The sequence below is a fragment of the Corella eumyota genome, chromosome 2 (assembly GCF_963082875.1).
Source record: "Corella eumyota chromosome 2, kaCorEumy4.1, whole genome shotgun sequence".
Taxonomy (NCBI): domain Eukaryota; kingdom Metazoa; phylum Chordata; class Ascidiacea; order Phlebobranchia; family Corellidae; genus Corella; species Corella eumyota.
The window spans coordinates 11,275,709-11,293,011 of record NC_137491.1 but is presented as its reverse complement, the minus strand read 5'-3'; the positions used below and the strand labels follow the sequence as shown (position 1 = coordinate 11,293,011).

Below are 17,303 nucleotides of genomic sequence, written 5' to 3'. Positions count from 1 at the left end.
TATTTTATCAAGCTAGTTATTAAAATGCTTTTTAGTTAAAAAGAATAATTGTCTCTAAATATTTAAAATTATATTGTTCCAGAGAAAATTATTTTTTATAACTTGTTCTGTGCTTCTACTAGTAGTTTTGTTTAATTTTTTTATTTACCCATAATGTCAACCTCTACTGGAAATTCAAAAAAGCATGGCAGATTAAAAAGAAAAGCAAGGTAATGTTTTCTGTTAAAAACTTATTTTTTGTTTTTAATAATTTATATTGACTGCTTTAAAGATAAATTAACAGATTTCAATATTTGAAAGTTATACCTACAAATATATAGCCTACTGTTTATTTTTTTATGAAATTTTATATTGCTTATTATTTTAGAAAGCAAACAGTGATCGAACGGGGTAAAGAAAATTTTCAGGATTTAGGGATGGATGAATTTGGAATTTTACGCTCTGATGATCAAAGTCGAAGTTCAGACTCGGTTCCGTTTGAAGATCCAAGTTTGGATTTAACAGATGGAGATATTAGTGCAAGAATGGATACATCTGGTAAATATTTTTTGCAGTTTTACATTTTAATTATGCAATGAAATGTTGTATTTTAATAAAATTATTTTGTGTAATTTGATACATATTTAATATTAATAAAAATTACCCACACAAATTTTTAAGTTTTTTTATTAAATTTAAATTTTTTGAAACATTTTGGGTGATTAACTTATTTGTATAAATCATCCAGTTCTGCAAAAGCAATTAGTGGTTTGGTCACTTATAGATTTATGTGTAAATTTTTTAAGAAAAAATTTTAATAGATGATAAAAACCGCTAAATATGTATGTAGTAGTGTTGTAACCTGTACTTAAGTTATCAAGTGTCATTTACCCAGCTCTAAGCTATTTACCATTGTATTATGGTCTTAGTTGTTAAGTATATATTATCAAGTTTAAAAAATGTGTGTGGTTTTTATAACAAAATTTTTTTTATAAAAAAAATCGCCTGTTATTTTAAAGCAACAGAAACAAATCAGGTCAAGTTAAAAAAATTTTAAAACAATTTAAATATAACTGGTAAGTTGGTTTTTAGGTGTTATGTTGCTATTAAAAAAAAAAAAAGATTAGCCAATTTAATCATGTGTAAAAAATAGTTTTTATTTTTCAGGCAAAGAAAAATTGGATTTAAATTTAAATACTGATGATGATTTAACCCTTGATCTTACTGAGGCATCTGTTGACCTTTCTAAAACAAGTGACCTTCAAAGTAAAGATAGCTTAAGACCAAAAAGCTCAATGAGTAAGTTTTCATTTATAACATTATTTTTTAATTGGATTATTTTATTTGAATTACACCTTAAACAGGAAATTATCACTATTTAGTCTATATAAAAAAATTTCCAACTAGACTATAGCAAAAACTAGAGTTATTTAATTACTTAGTCAAAATTAAATTTCAAACAAAAAATATCTTTAAATAAAATATTTATATTTAACAATGCTAAGAAAACATTTTAAAATCGTGTAAGCCTAATAATAACATTTGTATTATTACTGCGCAACAAGGGCATGGGTTGCTATATAATATCAAAGTTATATTTCAGCTAACGAATAAAAGTTTCGAGTGTTTTAGGATATAGAATAAAAACTTAACAATTAAATTTATTTTTTTCGAAGTCATATTTAAAATAGTCACCAAGTCTGATGTTTAACACAGATGGGTATTTACTGACTAGCCTAATAGTGCTTTTACTTTAGTTACTTTATGTTTACATGTGATTAATGTGATCTAGTTAAGAATAGAAGTCATAAACCTTTTTAATTGGAAAAGTGTTCTTGCAGAATATAACAAAATTATTACAAAATACTTGTGTAAAAAGGTAAAAAAATTTACCAAACTGAATTGTTAAATGCCTTTAAAAAACACCAGTGGAATTTAAATCAATTGTCTTTAAAATTTAAAAGGCAAATACATGAAAGGTAAAGTTATACTTTTATTGTACTGTTTAACCAACATACACATAACCCGAGATGAATAACTTTGAAGTATTGTTAAATATTGGTATAACAATGTGGTGTGGTTACTAACCAAAAAGTAGCCCATAAAACAAATAGTACGCTTAAATAATAGCAAAGTAAATATTTATATTTTGTTTTGTTAATAAGAATACTGAGAAGAATATGATAATAGAATTTTTTGGTTATTAGGTATTTTAGTTAGCCTTAATGTTATTAGAAAATTTTTTGTACAGTTTGTAAGTTATATATATATAAATTTTTGTTTAAAAATAAAAAAATTTAATGCATTCAAAATCATCTTTTTTATAAATTGAAAACAATCTTAATAAATGTGCGATACAAATTAAGTAAATATAGACTATGTTTTACAAATTTTTTTGAATTAGGTCAAAACCAAGACGAAACAGAATCGTTAACAGAATTTGAGGAAATAGAAAGATTAATTCAAGCAAATACTGCGGGTGACAGTGATGATGGGTTATCTGATATACCTGACGATGTCGAATTTATTTTATCAGGACGAAAAAGTAGAGGTAATAGGGATTGTGTTTTTGCTTGTTAGTTTTTAAAATACTTTGTCAATATTTTATTCAAGTGAATTATGTATTGACATTCTTAGTTTAAAAAAATTATTTTCAAGATTTTATAGACATTTTAAGTGCCCCATAAAGACTTTTTACCCCTTCATTCAAAATAATATTTTAATACACTTTTGTGTCGATTTGTCATATTTAAAGTTTTTTTATGATACAAAAACTTAGCTAAGGTTAGAAAAGAAAACCACTGGCATCTATCCCTATTGTTATATATCCAGCAACAATAACCTCATTGTGTACAATATCAATGGAATGTCAATTATGAGAAGCCTATCACATAGTTATATCTATTGTTGTATGTGACAAAGGGCTACATTATTACAATTCTTTATATTACTAATTACCATAACGTGGTTAATTATTGGTTATGTTAGATTATTTTAATCTAATTTGTTACCAGGTGATAAGCTAACTCAACAACATCAACAACATTTGGCAAAATAAAAAACAAAAATTTGTGCAAAATACCTTAAATTTATTGTTTTAAATTTTTATTTGTTTATTAGATTATTCACTTTTTTTTTAAATGAAAAAAGTTATTTAAGTTATTTATTTTTGGCATATTTAAACTTGCACTCAAAAAATTCAATAAACATTTTTTAAAATTAGCATTTTTATATAACTTTTTAAAACCTATGATATTTTACAGAAAGTACTAGAAGTCATGTAAGTGCAGCATCTTCAAAATCCTCCAAATCTTCTTCCTCCAAATCCTCTCGTCATTCCAAGTCTTCTAGGTCTTCTCACAGATCAAACTCTTCTCGCCATTCCTCTGGTCCTCTTTCCTCCAGTGACCATCTTAATCGCAGGTTACCTCTTTTGGAACAACAAGAAAACATTCCACAACAACAACCACGAAATATTTCACAAGAAAGAAATATTCCACAAAGACAGAATAGTGTTCCACATTCACCAAGAGTGGAAGGTAAATTTTTTATAAAATTTTTATTAATTATTTGATCTGTTTTTAAAAGTTTTGAGTAAAATATTTATTAATTATTTGGTTTGTATTAGGTGTTAAAATTATTTAAATTTGACATGTAGTTAAAATGATGATTTGTTTTTAGATTTACCTGGTGGGATGGATGTTTTAAAATCCCAACCTTTTCGGGCTGATACTGGTTATGTCAGTGAGGGTATGTAATCAAATATAAATATAATATTAAATTTTTTTTTATTCAAGTAATAAATAATTTTGTCTCTTCTTGAATTTTAATTTAATAAATATAGTTTTTTATTGCTTTTTTAATATTTGAAATTGCTTTCTTATTAAAAAAAAGCCATAAAATGGTTTTGTTACCTAAACTTTTTTTAACATTTTGCTGCAATAAAATTTTGCAACTGCTTTTTTACAATCTAGATTCAAATGTGCTGGCAAACACTCCTTCTGTGGTTTCTTCAACTACAAATCAACAACAACACAATATTCCCAATAGCTCAAGTGTAAATGATGATAATGGGAGTGTCCATAGTCAACAAAATTCCATTCCTGAAAATTTGAGCCCTCAAAATAGAGATGATGAAATAAATAATGAGGGTAACGTATTTTTTGGCTTGCATATTTTTTAGGGAAATTGTACAGTTTTTATTAAAACTGATTAAAAAATCATATTGCCTTTTTCCTTTCCTTTACCTAATAAAAAATAAATTAAAAAAGTCATATTGTTATTAACATATATTATATAAAAAAAACTATTTTTAAAGTTTTGCAATTATATTTACAACAATATTAAAAAAAAGATAAGTCTATTGTTTTACTGAAATGATAAGTTTTGTAAAAATTTTTTACTTTATGAATTTTATTTATAATATTATTCTCTTTTAAAAATTTTTTTACTTTTTAGACCAACAAAGTTCTACCGAAACAAACGACAATCAGCTCTCTGAAAATCAACCACTTTCAAATGTGGATGAGTTAAGTTTAATTGAAACTCTAAATGAGAGTGATCTTGATATGACCTCAACATTGGACCACTTTTTGGTACCAACCAGAAGATATGACAATCAACCTAATAGGTCTGAATTTTTTGTTGTTGTTAATAATTAGTTAATCACAGAATTAGTAATTTTGATGTTTTAGCAGATAATCTGACAAGTATTTATCTACATTTATCATTTTAATATTACCGGTATTAAAAGGATTTATTTGCATATTATTTAAAAACAATTTATTGAAAGTAATTTTAAATTTATCTGCATTTAAAAATAATTCATTTTTATATTTAGCTAAAGTTTAAGAAAACTTGACATAATTTTAAAAGCTTTTATTAAATGAATAAGATATTGAAAATTAAATAGTTTGTTCTTAGGTGATATTTGTTTTGTTTGTTTACCAAACATAATATTTAATTAAAGGATTAATCAATCTTAATCCAAGACAAGCTTTATTTTTTTAAGTTAATTTTTTGGGCTTTATTTTTATAGTAGTCATTAAGTTAATTAAAATATATAAAAAATAAATGTTGATTTTTTTATTTCGTATTTAAATTCAGGTTTTAATTTTTTAGTTTGGTAGCAACTTTTGGAACTACAGAAGATTTTGAAGCTTTGTTGAAACAGCAACTTGAAGATATGGACAATGAAGAACAAAATGGTAAAATTTAATTTTAAAAATCTTTTCGTTTTATTTTAATTTTTATAAATATAACTTTTGTTGTATTAAGGTGTAATAAAATGATCTAGAGTATATTTTTTTTTATTCTTTTTGAGATTTTTAACTTAATCGTTGTTGTAATTTATGCATAGTTGCATTTCTATCTTTTAATATTCTTTTTTTTTTTTTTGGAGGTGATACAGGATTTTTAGCACAATCAAATGAATTAAATGACAGGACATTAAGTACAGCACAATGTAAGTTATAACCTAGTTTAGTTTATATTTATAAAATTTGTATTTATATACTAGTAGAACATAAATTAAAGATAGCTTATTTATCACATGCTAGTTTAAAAAAATATAAAAAAGTATATTAATTTTTCTTGTTATGATTTAATTTAGTTGATAAACCAATCAAACAACCCGAAAATGATCACATGACTTCCACCAAAAGAAAGAAGCTACCAAAGTAGGTTCTATTAGTAAAAAATATTTACTTTGTGCAATGTTGCATAAATTTTTCAGTAAAAAAGATAATATTTTGGTTTTGTTATGATACGCTTTGGTTATGTAAGTGATGACTTTAAGCAAACTTAAATAACAAAAATTTTGTTTTCTTTTTAAATTTTTTTTTTGACTTGATATTTTGCAATTGTAATACCTGGCAAAATGCTTTTCAGTGTATCAATTGTTTTTAAATTATAGGTAAATATTTTAAGTTGTTAAATTGTTGATTTGCTAATTATTAATTGATTTTAAATGGTATTTTAGTATGGCTTCAACATCTGTACCAAGACCTGGAAAATCTAAACTTCGTCTTTCACCAAATCAAAATTCAACATCTCCAAGGTAAGTTTTAAAATTTTAAATTTGTACTTAACTGTACAACTTTTTAAAACTATTTGTAAATTTATTTAAGTTTTAAAATTTTTAAACATTAAATATTTTTTGTTTATTTTTTTTGCTTTTTATTTGTAGGGAATCTAAAATGCCTCAAAGCAGTCGTACTGGTCCCAGGTCAACTAGATCACCAGCAGCAAACAGAGCAAAAAAGGCCTCAAACATTTCCAATGGCAGGTAACACTTAGAATATAGACTTTTTTTATAAAAATTAATTTTATTTTGAAATTTTGCTTTACTTCTATTTTGATTTTTGATTAGAAAACCGAAATCAACGCTTACACGGCAGAGTAGTGATGATATGAGTGTAAAATCCGATGTGAGCAGAGCTGAACTTCGGCATAGATTAAAACAAGAAACCAAGGAGAGAAAGAGGGATGGTGAATTTATGACTGAATTAAGGGTAAGTTGTGTAAAAAAAGTATTTTTAATAATTAAAATGGGTTGTGAGATGTAATTTGTATATTACTGCTGTTGTTTTTTAAATGGCTGATCTGATTATTTAAATATTTAAGATTAAACAATGATAAAAATTCGATTTGAGTTTTGTTTTGGTTAAAGTACTTTTTAAAAGTTTTTATTTTGGTAGGTGTGGCCCTTGTGGTCATTAAAATGTTTTTTCCAGTATAGTTGTATATTTAAATACTAGGAGTGTTCGTCGATATATTTTTACTTTAAAGTTGTTCCCAAGTATTTGTTTAGTTTGTTGCGATTTTTCGTTGAGAAAAAAATAGGCGCGACTCAATAGCATAATAAAGTTTTTGGCGTTATTTACATTTATTATTTTAAGCTCTTAATACCTTGCAAACATTATTTTGTTTATCTTATTTTATTTGTTAAGGGAATCAATCCTACAATCAACACTCAAAAAATTTCTTTTTTGTTGCTTGTTAGGTTAGGGATTAGCTTATTGACCTTTAAACTCAATACAAGAACACTCAGAATGGTTGTCAAACCTAAATATGATAAATTGATTTTATTGAGATCTTAATCTAACATAATAACAACACCTTAGATTTTGTTCTTTGATTTTTGTGGTTCACTATTATAATCATCACAATAATAACAATTGGTAAACTTAGTGTTATATTGGGACTGAGTTACATTTAAAACACCAGTTACCATTTAAAGCAAGAAATTTAGTTTTTATAGTAGTTTAAGAATTTGTTAAATGCTATTTAAAGGGTTTATTATTTTAGAGATGTTGTAACAAACTATTTTTGTTGAGAAAATATTTGCGAATTAGGTAGGCCAATTAATTTTTGTTTTGAAAACTAGAATATAAGTGCAGCCTTGTCAGGTTATGGTATTGTAGTTGTCAAGAAACCGAAAACTTAGTTTTAGAAATATTTAAAACCTAACAAAAGTATTGCTTATACCATCTAAAAAATCTTTAAATGTTATTTTAGTATTTTTAATTAAATTCCGAATTGGTTTTAGAGTGCCAATCATACCGTAGTTACCTTTCTTGAGGGCTATTGTTGTTTTAGATTAACTACTCACACAATAAACTTTGTATTATTTTTATGTTGTTGAGTATTTTTGATTCTTTGACTCCTTCTTTGTCGAAAAAGCTTAGGACTCGTGTTTTTTTAATCCCAGAGCAAATCGATTAATCCTTAAACACACAAACGACTTTAAAATTCTCAAACCTCGGTTTTTGTTGCGCTTTCAATTTAAGTCGAACTTGTCATAGAAATCACTCGACAGAATATAAAGCTGTGGTTTTAGGGTTTTGGACATAACTGTTTAGATATTGGATATATTTGTTATTTGGTTTTGGCAAGAATGAAGACAGGTTAGGAGGTTATTTCAATAACATTTCAAGGTTGTATTTAAATATAAGATCTTAGGATATCAAAAGTGGTATTTTAGTTTGATTGCAATTTGTATGATGAATTAATTAGTTTAAAAAAATAGTTTTCATAAAATAACATTAAAAATAATCTTAAATTTTAATTGTCAGAAAAAATCTAGGTAGAATAGGTGTAAAAATTATTTTATGTAAATATTAAATAATTTATTAGCCTTAGGTAATTTTGTATACTTTATTTTATCATCATTAATTTAAAATTACAATGATGTATCATTATGTAAAAAACAATTTGTTTTGTTTTATGATATTTTTCTTTTTTTAAAAATATATGTTTAATATTTTTCTTTTATAAAACTTTTTTGTTTTATACACCATAATGGAATAAAAAAATTTAACTTAAAATAATTTTTGTAGAATAATTATGATGCTTTGTTAACAAAATTTGCTGAAGCTGAAAACACAATTGATCACTTAAGAGTTGGAGCTCGGGTAAGTTTTTTAATGTATTTAAATTTTATCATTTAAATTTATTAAAAAACTTTGTTATTTTATATTTCAACTTAAAATATAAGCTATATAGCAATGCAATATTACTTTTCTTATTTAAATGGTAATTTTGTAATTTTTATTTTTTAGATAAATTTATTTGCTTCTGTTCCCCGTGGAAACCCTGAAGAAGAAAATCCAGATTTACATCAAGCACAAATAAAACCTGGAAACACTGAAACTAAAAACCAGGTTAGTAAAAAAAAAAATTTATTTAAAAGAAATGTGTCCTGATATTAAAATGATAAAATTTTTACCAGTTTTATGAAATAAACTTTAAATATTATTTATCCCCTAGAGTCCCCCTCATAGTATGGGAGGAGCCCACCAGGCCCCATACAACCCATCCAGTGCCCCAGATCCCTTAGTTGCAAATAGTTTTCAACTTCCTGCAGCAGCTGCGGCTGAATTTCTTAAAGTTGCTTTGCAATTACAAGCAAAAGATTTGCAGGTGAATTTTTTTACGTAATTTTAGCTTTATTTTATTTAAAATTATTTTTAAATTCTTCTTTCAAGATAAAGTATCTCATTAACAAACAATCTTATTATGTGATTTTTTTAATAAAACACGCAGAAGTTATCTTATGTCCTTTTTTCATTAGAACAAAATAGATTCTTTTCAAACACTTCTTCGAGAAGCTGAACTGAGTCCGGAGGAAAAAGAGAAGGTGATGGGAAACATTGAAGACTCCCTTCGCAACCTGGAGAAGGATTATCTTGCTGCGGTTGATGACTACGCAATGGAGCGAAGACAAATGTGTATTGCCACTGGAGGAGCTGTTGACATGGGTCAGGGGTTTGACCCTTCGGGTGAAATAGAGGGTGATATTTACAGGTATAAAATGAATTTTTTTTTATTTATTTAATAAATTATGTTTTAAAAGGGTAAAATTATTTTTGTGTTGATATTTACTAATTTTAGACATTTAATTTTTTTTTAGGTTTGGTAATGCAGTAAGGTCATTACGGGAAACAATGAACCAACCTTTACATTCAGTTTCAAGAGTTAGTGATAGTTCACCTGAGACTGACATTGATCAGAAATTCAACAAATTACTTGAAAAGTAAGAAAAAAGTTTTTTGTAAATAATTTTTTGTGGTTTATTTTTAGTTTATTTTTGTAGAGAAATAACAATTATGAAGTGCAATAAAAATGATTAAACCCTCATTTATAGATATGATCAACCTCTGCCTACGCCAACTAGCGAGGCGAATACGACTGCACGGAGTCTAAATTATTTATCCTCAGACCAAGAAGAAGACCAAACAACTGTGTTAAAACTACCACTTAACAATGAATCTGTTGATGGAAATGTTGAGCAACAATCAACAATTGTACCTACAACAATTCCTAACAAGTATGTTGTGGAAATACTTTTTAAATATTTTGCAAATAAATTTTTAATAGCTACGTTAATAAATAGTTTATTATACATGACTATTTTTGTTTAATTTAATATTACGTTTAACTAAAAATTTAAATTTTTCTATATTCAAATTTATTAGATACTTTGAACCAGCTCCTAGTAGTTTGGACACCACTCGCACCACCCAAGCAGAAACACCAACCACCTTAACTACATCACCATCTGCTAGAAGAAACACCATTAATAACAGGTTGGTAACTAGTTAAAAAAAATACGTTTAGTCAGTACGGAAAAAGTGAATAAAACTTAGAATTTTTATGAATTTGAGACCAATTTTTTCTTTTAGTTTTAGTAGTGTTGGTGACAGTCTTCCTTCTACATCACCCTCACCCACTAGGAGGCCTCAAAGTCGACTTCCTCGGCCAATCAGCAAACAGGGAAGAGGAAGGAGAGATACGTCATCTTCATCTCCTGTTGGAAAAGGAAGAAAAACTACAAAACCTGGTTTGTTGATTTTGTGTTTCATTTTCATATACATTTTTTTTAATTACATTTGAAAATGTGTTAAAAATAGTGTAAATAAAGAATTGCAAATTTATTACATTTTTAAACAAAAAATTGCTAAAAATTTAAGCGCAAAATATTAAGAGATATATTCAATTTACAATGGACAATGTAGAATGAATTATTGTTAAATAAATATGTAATGTTTATAGTATGTTTACATAAGTTTGTGTCTGTTGAAATTCTATTGTTATGTGTGGTTAATGGTTAACTTTATTACTATACCGGCAATTTCAAAATTGTTAAACTCCTTTATTTTTTATTGGAAGCAGTAATACTCTTTAAATGTCTTAGTAGGATGTTTGTTGTTTTTGAAGCTCAGTAACAATACTGTTAGTTTATCGAAAATTATGAGTTTTTTGTTTAAAAGTTTAGGCCTGTTTTGTAAAATGCAATAGTTGGGTATTTATATTGTTCAGTTGCAGGTTAAAATAAATGCAAATTGTTTAGCAGTTTTGCTAAAAAATAAATTATATTACAAATACAAATTATAAATAAAAAGTAATTGCATAAATTAAATTTTAACTTGGATATGTTGTTGCTTTATATTTAATTTTGTTAATTTTTTAAAATTTAGACAAAGGTACTGACAGTGGTTTTGTCGGTTCAGAAAGTAGCCGGCAATCAGCTGCCACAACACCTCTTGAGTATAACAAGGTTAAGCTAATGCCACAGTCGGTGACATCTGTTGACGTGACCCGAACCACAGAAAGTAAGCCAAAAGCTGCACCAAGAAGGGATAGGTCAGTTTCGGCAGAATCCCGTTCCACTTTAAAATCTAACGGGAGGTAAAAAAATGTGTTCAAAATGTTAATTTTTGTAAGTTTTTTGCTGAAATTAAAAAAACGATTTAATTCAAAAAAGTTATTTAAATATACTAAAAAAATATTTTTTAAAACAAAATTTTTTAAAAAACTTAAAATTTTATAGACTTTTTGAAATTTATGTGCTTTTTTTTATAATTTTGATGTATTCAGTTGAGCACAATACCTATCCACACCCCCTAATCCTAATAACATGTTAAGTAATCTCACTCACACAACAACATTGTATTTAGATACAGATTAAACCAACCAACTAACAACCACGTTCCAGTATCACATCAACCCACAACTACAACACCAACTTATATTGACCGAGTTGGAATTTACAAACCTGTTTATGTAAGTTAAAAAAAATAATAGTAAAGGTTGATAAGAGTTTCTTTTGTTGTGAAGTGGAGCATAGTTTAATATAAAAAAGCTTAAAAGGTTTTATTAATGAATAAATTTTGTATCTGGTATGGCTAGTAAAGTATTGTACAAGTTTTTATAAAGTTTTCAATACTAGAAAATGTTAAACTAGTAAACTAGTAAATTTGTTTTGTATGTGAAGAAATTCTAATAATAAACTTAATATTAGCTAGCCATAAAAATAAAGATTTGATTTAAGCTTTTAGTTACTTTGTAAAACTTTGATTTGGGTTTAAAATAAATGAATTCAATTTAGCTTAAAAAGTTAAACCAACAAGAAATTTATAAATTAAAAAATACTTTTCAGCAAATAGATACAGGTGATGATGACATGAGCACGACGTCGACGGTGCGTGAAATGTTGAACCCCCGGTCTCGCTCCCCTTCTACCTCACCCAGTAGGCCTCCCTCCACTGTGGTGAAGCATAGAGGGGGTTACCCTCAATATCATGGGTCAAAAAGTGGGGCAAGTGTGAAATCTAGGGCCAGTTCAAGAAGGTAACTTAAATTTCAATAAAAAATTTACAATTTTTTTTTTCAATGGAGAAATGTTATAAAAAATAGAGAAAAACATTTTTTTGATTAATTTATCAGATAATTTTAAAAATAGATGAATAAAAAATATTGACTTTTATATATTTTTGACTTATTTTGGAAATTTTTAATCAATTGTAAGGTTGTAAAGTGTTAATAAACATCATTTTGTTCATTAGATCTGTTGGAAGTAGCACTAAGGACAGCACACTAGATGTAATTCGGGGTGAAATCTCCAGATTGCGAGATGAAATTAAATCCTCCAAGAATCCTGATAAAAACCTGCAACCTCCAATTTATACTTCTACTCCAAGAAGTGCCACTGTTGGGACTCGAACTTTAGACCTACAACCCTCTGACAATGAAGCCCTTAAAGCTATTCAAAATGATATAAAGGTATGTTTGGTATTTAGTCATTTCATGTTTTGTCTAAGCTTTAATTAGATAAATTTATATATGAGGTAATTATTTAAGGGTAAGTTACCAATGTTTTTCCTATAAAGTTAAACAAAATTCATTATTTTATTTTTTTTAGTTTTTGACTTTTTAGAATTTTTTCTTTCAAAACATATATTCAAGTTTGAAATATTTAAAATAAAAATACTAAAATAATTTTGAAACTTAATATACAGCTTGAGGTTAAAACTCTGGTATAAACTTGTAATTTTATACAATAAACACATAATTATTATTTTTCAACATCACATCAAATCTATTTATAATTCAAATTCAGTTGATATAGATGTAGTAATTGGCTTCGAATTTACAGTCAACAAAAGAAAATAGCTAGCTTGTTACTTGATATTCAAACAAAAACAAGATTTCTTTTGTTTGCCGACATGTCAATTCTTGCGTTGAGGTCACAAAAATTTGAATTAGAATCGTAAGATGTGTAAATATAGTGGCATTTGTGAATTGGTTTAAGTACATATGTAATGAGTGATTTTGAATCAAAATTAGCAGTTTAGTTGTAAAATTTTATAGTGTTTGTGTTGCTATGGATTGGGTAGTAAAATATGCTAGTTGGCAAGGAGTTTAAAATGAGCAGTTTAAATTTGAAATTTTTAAGTTTTAGTAAGATACATAACAGAATTAATTTTTTTTTAAATTGTCAGAACTGGTTTTAGATATCATAGTTATTAAGCAGTTTGATCAGCAAATGTATTGTTTAATTAATTTTGAAATAAAATAAGATTTAAAAAATATATAAGTTTTACTTACAATCTTTAACTATTTGTTAAAATAATATTAACTTAAAATATGTTAAACAATCTTTTAAATGTTTTCACAAAAGAAAAAAAATTGTTATTTTAGGTTTAGATCCTTTTTAATATAGCACAAAGCAGATGGTCAGTTTTATCAAGCAATCTTAAACTATCAATAATATTGTTAGTCCACTATTGTGTTAAATAACCCTCAATAAAGTAGCTATAAGTAATCTGTTTTGATAAAGATGTTAAAACTTTTATCGATTTTTTCTGAATGGTAAACTAGGAAGTGAGATATGAAAGTAAATAAGACTTTAACAAAACAAAATGTTATATTACAAAAAAATTAATAATTAATAAAATTTTGATGATTTTGTTATTTTTAAAACAGCTATTTTAGTACAGATTACAGATAAAAAATTTAGATTAAATTAGTTATCAAAAGAAAATATATTTTAACAACAAAATTTTTTATTATTTTTGCTAAGGTATATAAATGGTAATGTTATCTATTTCTTATAATAATTTTTAGGAAAATGAGTGAATAATAAATAGCTATAATGTGGCATTATTGTGAATCACATTACTCTGAGGAAAGTAGAGATTCAGCTTTTTCAAGTGATGATGACCGAAGTTATGAGGAATATGTAGCAAATAATTACAAGTATAAGCACCCAAATAGGCAATATGGGACCAATGATTATGTTGATAATTGTTGCCAAAAGTCAAGGTCACATGGAAGATCGCAAAGAATACACCAGCGGGTCTTAGTTTTTATTAATTACACAAATTTGTTATAAAGAAACTTTTAACTGTGTTTGATTTATTTTTGTTTAAATATATTTATACATTTTATTTTTTGTGTTTAGGCTTTGAAGCATGAAGTACAAAGACAAGGAAGAAAGGTAAATTTTTGTTAATTTGTTACATTTATGTTGTTTAAAAAAATGTGATAGATAGTTTCATTATTCAAAATTAAAATTTGATTCTTAAATTGTTAAAAATATATTATTTGTAGAAGGACAATGATGTGACAAGTGTTAAATCAGCTGATGTTACCACAACTCGTACCGGTCGGAGTCATCAACCAAGGTCATCCAGGGATCGTAGGTCACAGTCACTAGGTCGGGACGATCTTAGTGAGCGGTCAAGTCCAGAAACACAGGGTCATCGAACCCGACGGTCAAGGTCAAAAGATAGGGGTAACTGGACTGGGGGTTATTGGACTTATGTTGCTCCACCCCCAGTTTTTACCCCTGTTATAGGAAGAACTTATCAAAGGGAGCCAGTCCACCCCCAAATTATTACCCAACCACCCCCTATTTATGCTTCAACCCCAATTTATGCAGCCCAGCCCCCAGTTGTGCATCAAATACCTACTTCACCCACCCAAGTACCCCAGTTTTCACCCACCGTGTCATACTTTACTCCCCGAGTAGCCTCACAAGCTCGTGTTTATGTTCCATCTTCACCTGTGGCACCCCGGGTGTACGCAACCCCAAGCAAACCTAATGCCTCAATTTTCATTTCACCAAAAGGTTCAAGGGGTAGTTCCCCTGGTATGAGAAAAGCTAGTGTATATATTGTAGATGATGAGGAAGAGGAAATACCACTAAGAAGGTGAATTTTTTCGGTTTTGTAAGATTCTTCAGTTTTTTGTTAAATTTTCTTAGTATAGAATTATTACATATTTAGCTTTTTTTAAATTTTGTTATTTTGCAGAAGTCATTTAACCTCTTCACTTCGAAGATCTAACTCTACATCCCGGCTTCATCGCTCCCCTCTTGTTGCTCTTCCTGATTCCCGCCTAAATGATTCCATCGAAATGGCTGAGCGAGCTTCAGAAAGAATGAGATCTCGATCAAGAAAGTTGTACAAAACATTGAGGGACGATGTGTATAAAGCTCAGTTGTTAGCTGACACAATGTAAATACATTTTTAATTATTTTTAAAAAAATTTTAAAAAGTTACAAAAATAAGTTTTTTGTCTGGAAAATTCAGAAACAAAAAAGGATAAAATATTTAATTTTTTAAGAAAGGATATTCTTGTAAAGTTAAAAAATGCTAACTTTTATAACAAAACGTTGTCAATTGCTAATTTTATGTTTTTACATTATTTTTGTTTAAACATTTTCTTGGTTGATTTGGTAAAAGATGTAAATTTTTTTACAGTTAAAATTCAAGTAGATTTATTCTCTTTAACATACATTTTATTTTTCGCTTGTAAATATAAATAACACATCTACACTTGCACATCTGCATTAAAAATTCTTTTATTTTTATTACAATCTAATATACATTTAATATTAACATCTATTTCACAATCTTGCTTAGTTGGATGCGATAATTAAAAATAGGATTTTATTTTTACAAACCGTTTTTTTGTCTCAGGTCTGCATTTTACATTTTAAACTTTGTTTTTTATATAAAAAGTTCTTTATTTTATAAAATTACAATGACCAAAAATTTGTTATATTCTGTGATAATCATTGTGATTAATTTTAATATAGTCTTAAAGTTGTATAGATTTCCAGTAGTCATTTTGTATACACACTTTCTAGATTTTATAGCTTTTTTATATATTTTCTTCATTTGTAAATTTTATTTAACGAAGTGCCTGAAATAATAATAATATAAATATGTTTTATAATAATAGTGCCTGTTTTATGTTCTCAAATTTGTAATTTTAAAACTGTGTCAACATTCAAATAAGTTACTTTTCACTTTTTAAGGGTAGTTAAATGAGTATTTTGTAAGCTCGTTTAATAGTGTATTTAATTCATTCTTTTTATTTTGTATGGCGTTGTAAATAATTTTTTTTTTCTGAAAAAAAATTAATTTTGATTTTTACATATCCGCCCTTTAAAATTTGATCTAACGTAAGTGGTCACATTTTCCTAGTTTTCGCAGTTACTCACTTTTCACTGTATTTATGTTATTGTTACTGTGTATTCCTAATACATCACACAAATAAAAAGCGAAAGACTGTTCATTTTAATACAGTCCATATGTAAGGATTGTGTTTATTACAAAAAAAGTAAATTTCATTTTTTACTAGACGTACATACACGTTTGTTCGAGTGCTATCTATATTAGGCGTTGATTGATCACGTCACCAATTAGTTCCGCTTGAGTTGAGTACAAATCTTTGCAAAAAGAAAAAAAATTATTTTTCTACTAGCGGTGAGAACATTAGCTCTACACGAATTTACAGTTTACGATGCATTTTTAGGTACTTAATGACAAAATTATAAAATAGTTGTTCAAAAAAATACAAAATATTTATTAATTTTAAGATATAGCGATTTTTTATTTAATATAATTATAATTTCTATGAATATTACTATTTTTATACCTAAATACATAAGCATTCAAAGTCAAAGGATCACTGGATTTGAAAATTTGCCCAAACAAAATGTGTGCTAACTTTTTTGCTTTTAGTTATTTTTGCGTATTTCTTCATCTAGTATTTAAGTTAATCCAGTTCGCTAAATCAAAAATTAAAAATTTTAATTTTTAAGATATAGCAATTTTAATGAAATATGCTCATAACTTTTATGAATATTACTTAATAAGAAAAAATACGTTTATTACGCCACTTCAGATTTTATAACGACCAAAATTTAAAATCTAAAAAATATTTTTTAAATATTATAAGTAAACCTGCGCGGTTCTAACAGAACAATTATTTTTTAATTTAAAATTTTATATTTTTTTGAAAAAATTTGTATGCAATATCATTGGGCAAAAATATCACGTGACCTAGTTAAATCCTGAATAATAATTAGCTCGAACTTTTGTTCCACTGAAAATTTTCGCAGATTGTTTTATTTTGTAGTTAGGCCAATAAAAATATCATTGCTCCATGCTGAATTCGAACTCTGGAAGTTGGATTGAAATTCGAAAGAACTTAGTTTCAAGCCATGAGGCCGGATGATAAAGATTTAC

The 17,303-nt window shown here is 26.8% G+C and overlaps 1 protein-coding gene across 2 annotated transcripts; it reads left to right on the top strand.

Moving 5' to 3' along the window:
- The first annotated feature begins 81 nt into the window (after nucleotides 1–81).
- LOC145743647 (uncharacterized) lies at nucleotides 82–16,309 on the top strand. 2 transcript variants are annotated; one of them, XM_082561660.1, is made up of 29 exons: nucleotides 82–209; nucleotides 368–537; nucleotides 1,147–1,278; nucleotides 2,384–2,530; nucleotides 3,243–3,518; nucleotides 3,661–3,729; nucleotides 3,954–4,130; nucleotides 4,438–4,609; nucleotides 5,101–5,186; nucleotides 5,381–5,443; nucleotides 5,591–5,657; nucleotides 5,960–6,037; nucleotides 6,167–6,265; nucleotides 6,350–6,491; nucleotides 8,319–8,393; nucleotides 8,541–8,642; nucleotides 8,749–8,901; nucleotides 9,053–9,285; nucleotides 9,392–9,514; nucleotides 9,626–9,808; nucleotides 9,957–10,067; nucleotides 10,164–10,321; nucleotides 10,959–11,169; nucleotides 11,439–11,544; nucleotides 11,921–12,111; nucleotides 12,327–12,543; nucleotides 14,225–14,260; nucleotides 14,374–14,975; nucleotides 15,081–16,309. In XM_082561660.1, exons 1-29 carry the CDS (start codon nucleotides 154–156, stop codon nucleotides 15,283–15,285), a joined length of 4,440 nt encoding a protein of 1,479 aa, XP_082417786.1. In that variant the 5' UTR covers nucleotides 82–153; the 3' UTR covers nucleotides 15,286–16,309. The 2 variants fall into 2 exon arrangements, with proteins under 2 accessions (XP_082417786.1, XP_082417785.1); XM_082561659.1 differs by having other exon boundaries at nucleotides 15,078–16,309.
- The last annotated feature ends 994 nt before the right edge of the window (nucleotides 16,310–17,303 follow it).

Bases quoted from the DNA above. Each gene is read 5' to 3' on its own strand.
- LOC145743647 (XM_082561659.1), top strand. From the start codon at position 154: ATGTCAACCTCTACTGGAAATTCAAAAAAGCATGGCAGATTAAAAAGA. The intron at 8,902-9,052 runs GTGAATTTTTTT...TTTTTTCATTAG, and splicing joins TACAAGCAAAAGATTTGCAG to AACAAAATAGATTCTTTTCA. The intron at 14,976-15,077 runs GTGAATTTTTTC...GTTATTTTGCAG, and splicing joins GAGGAAATACCACTAAGAAG to AAGTCATTTAACCTCTTCAC.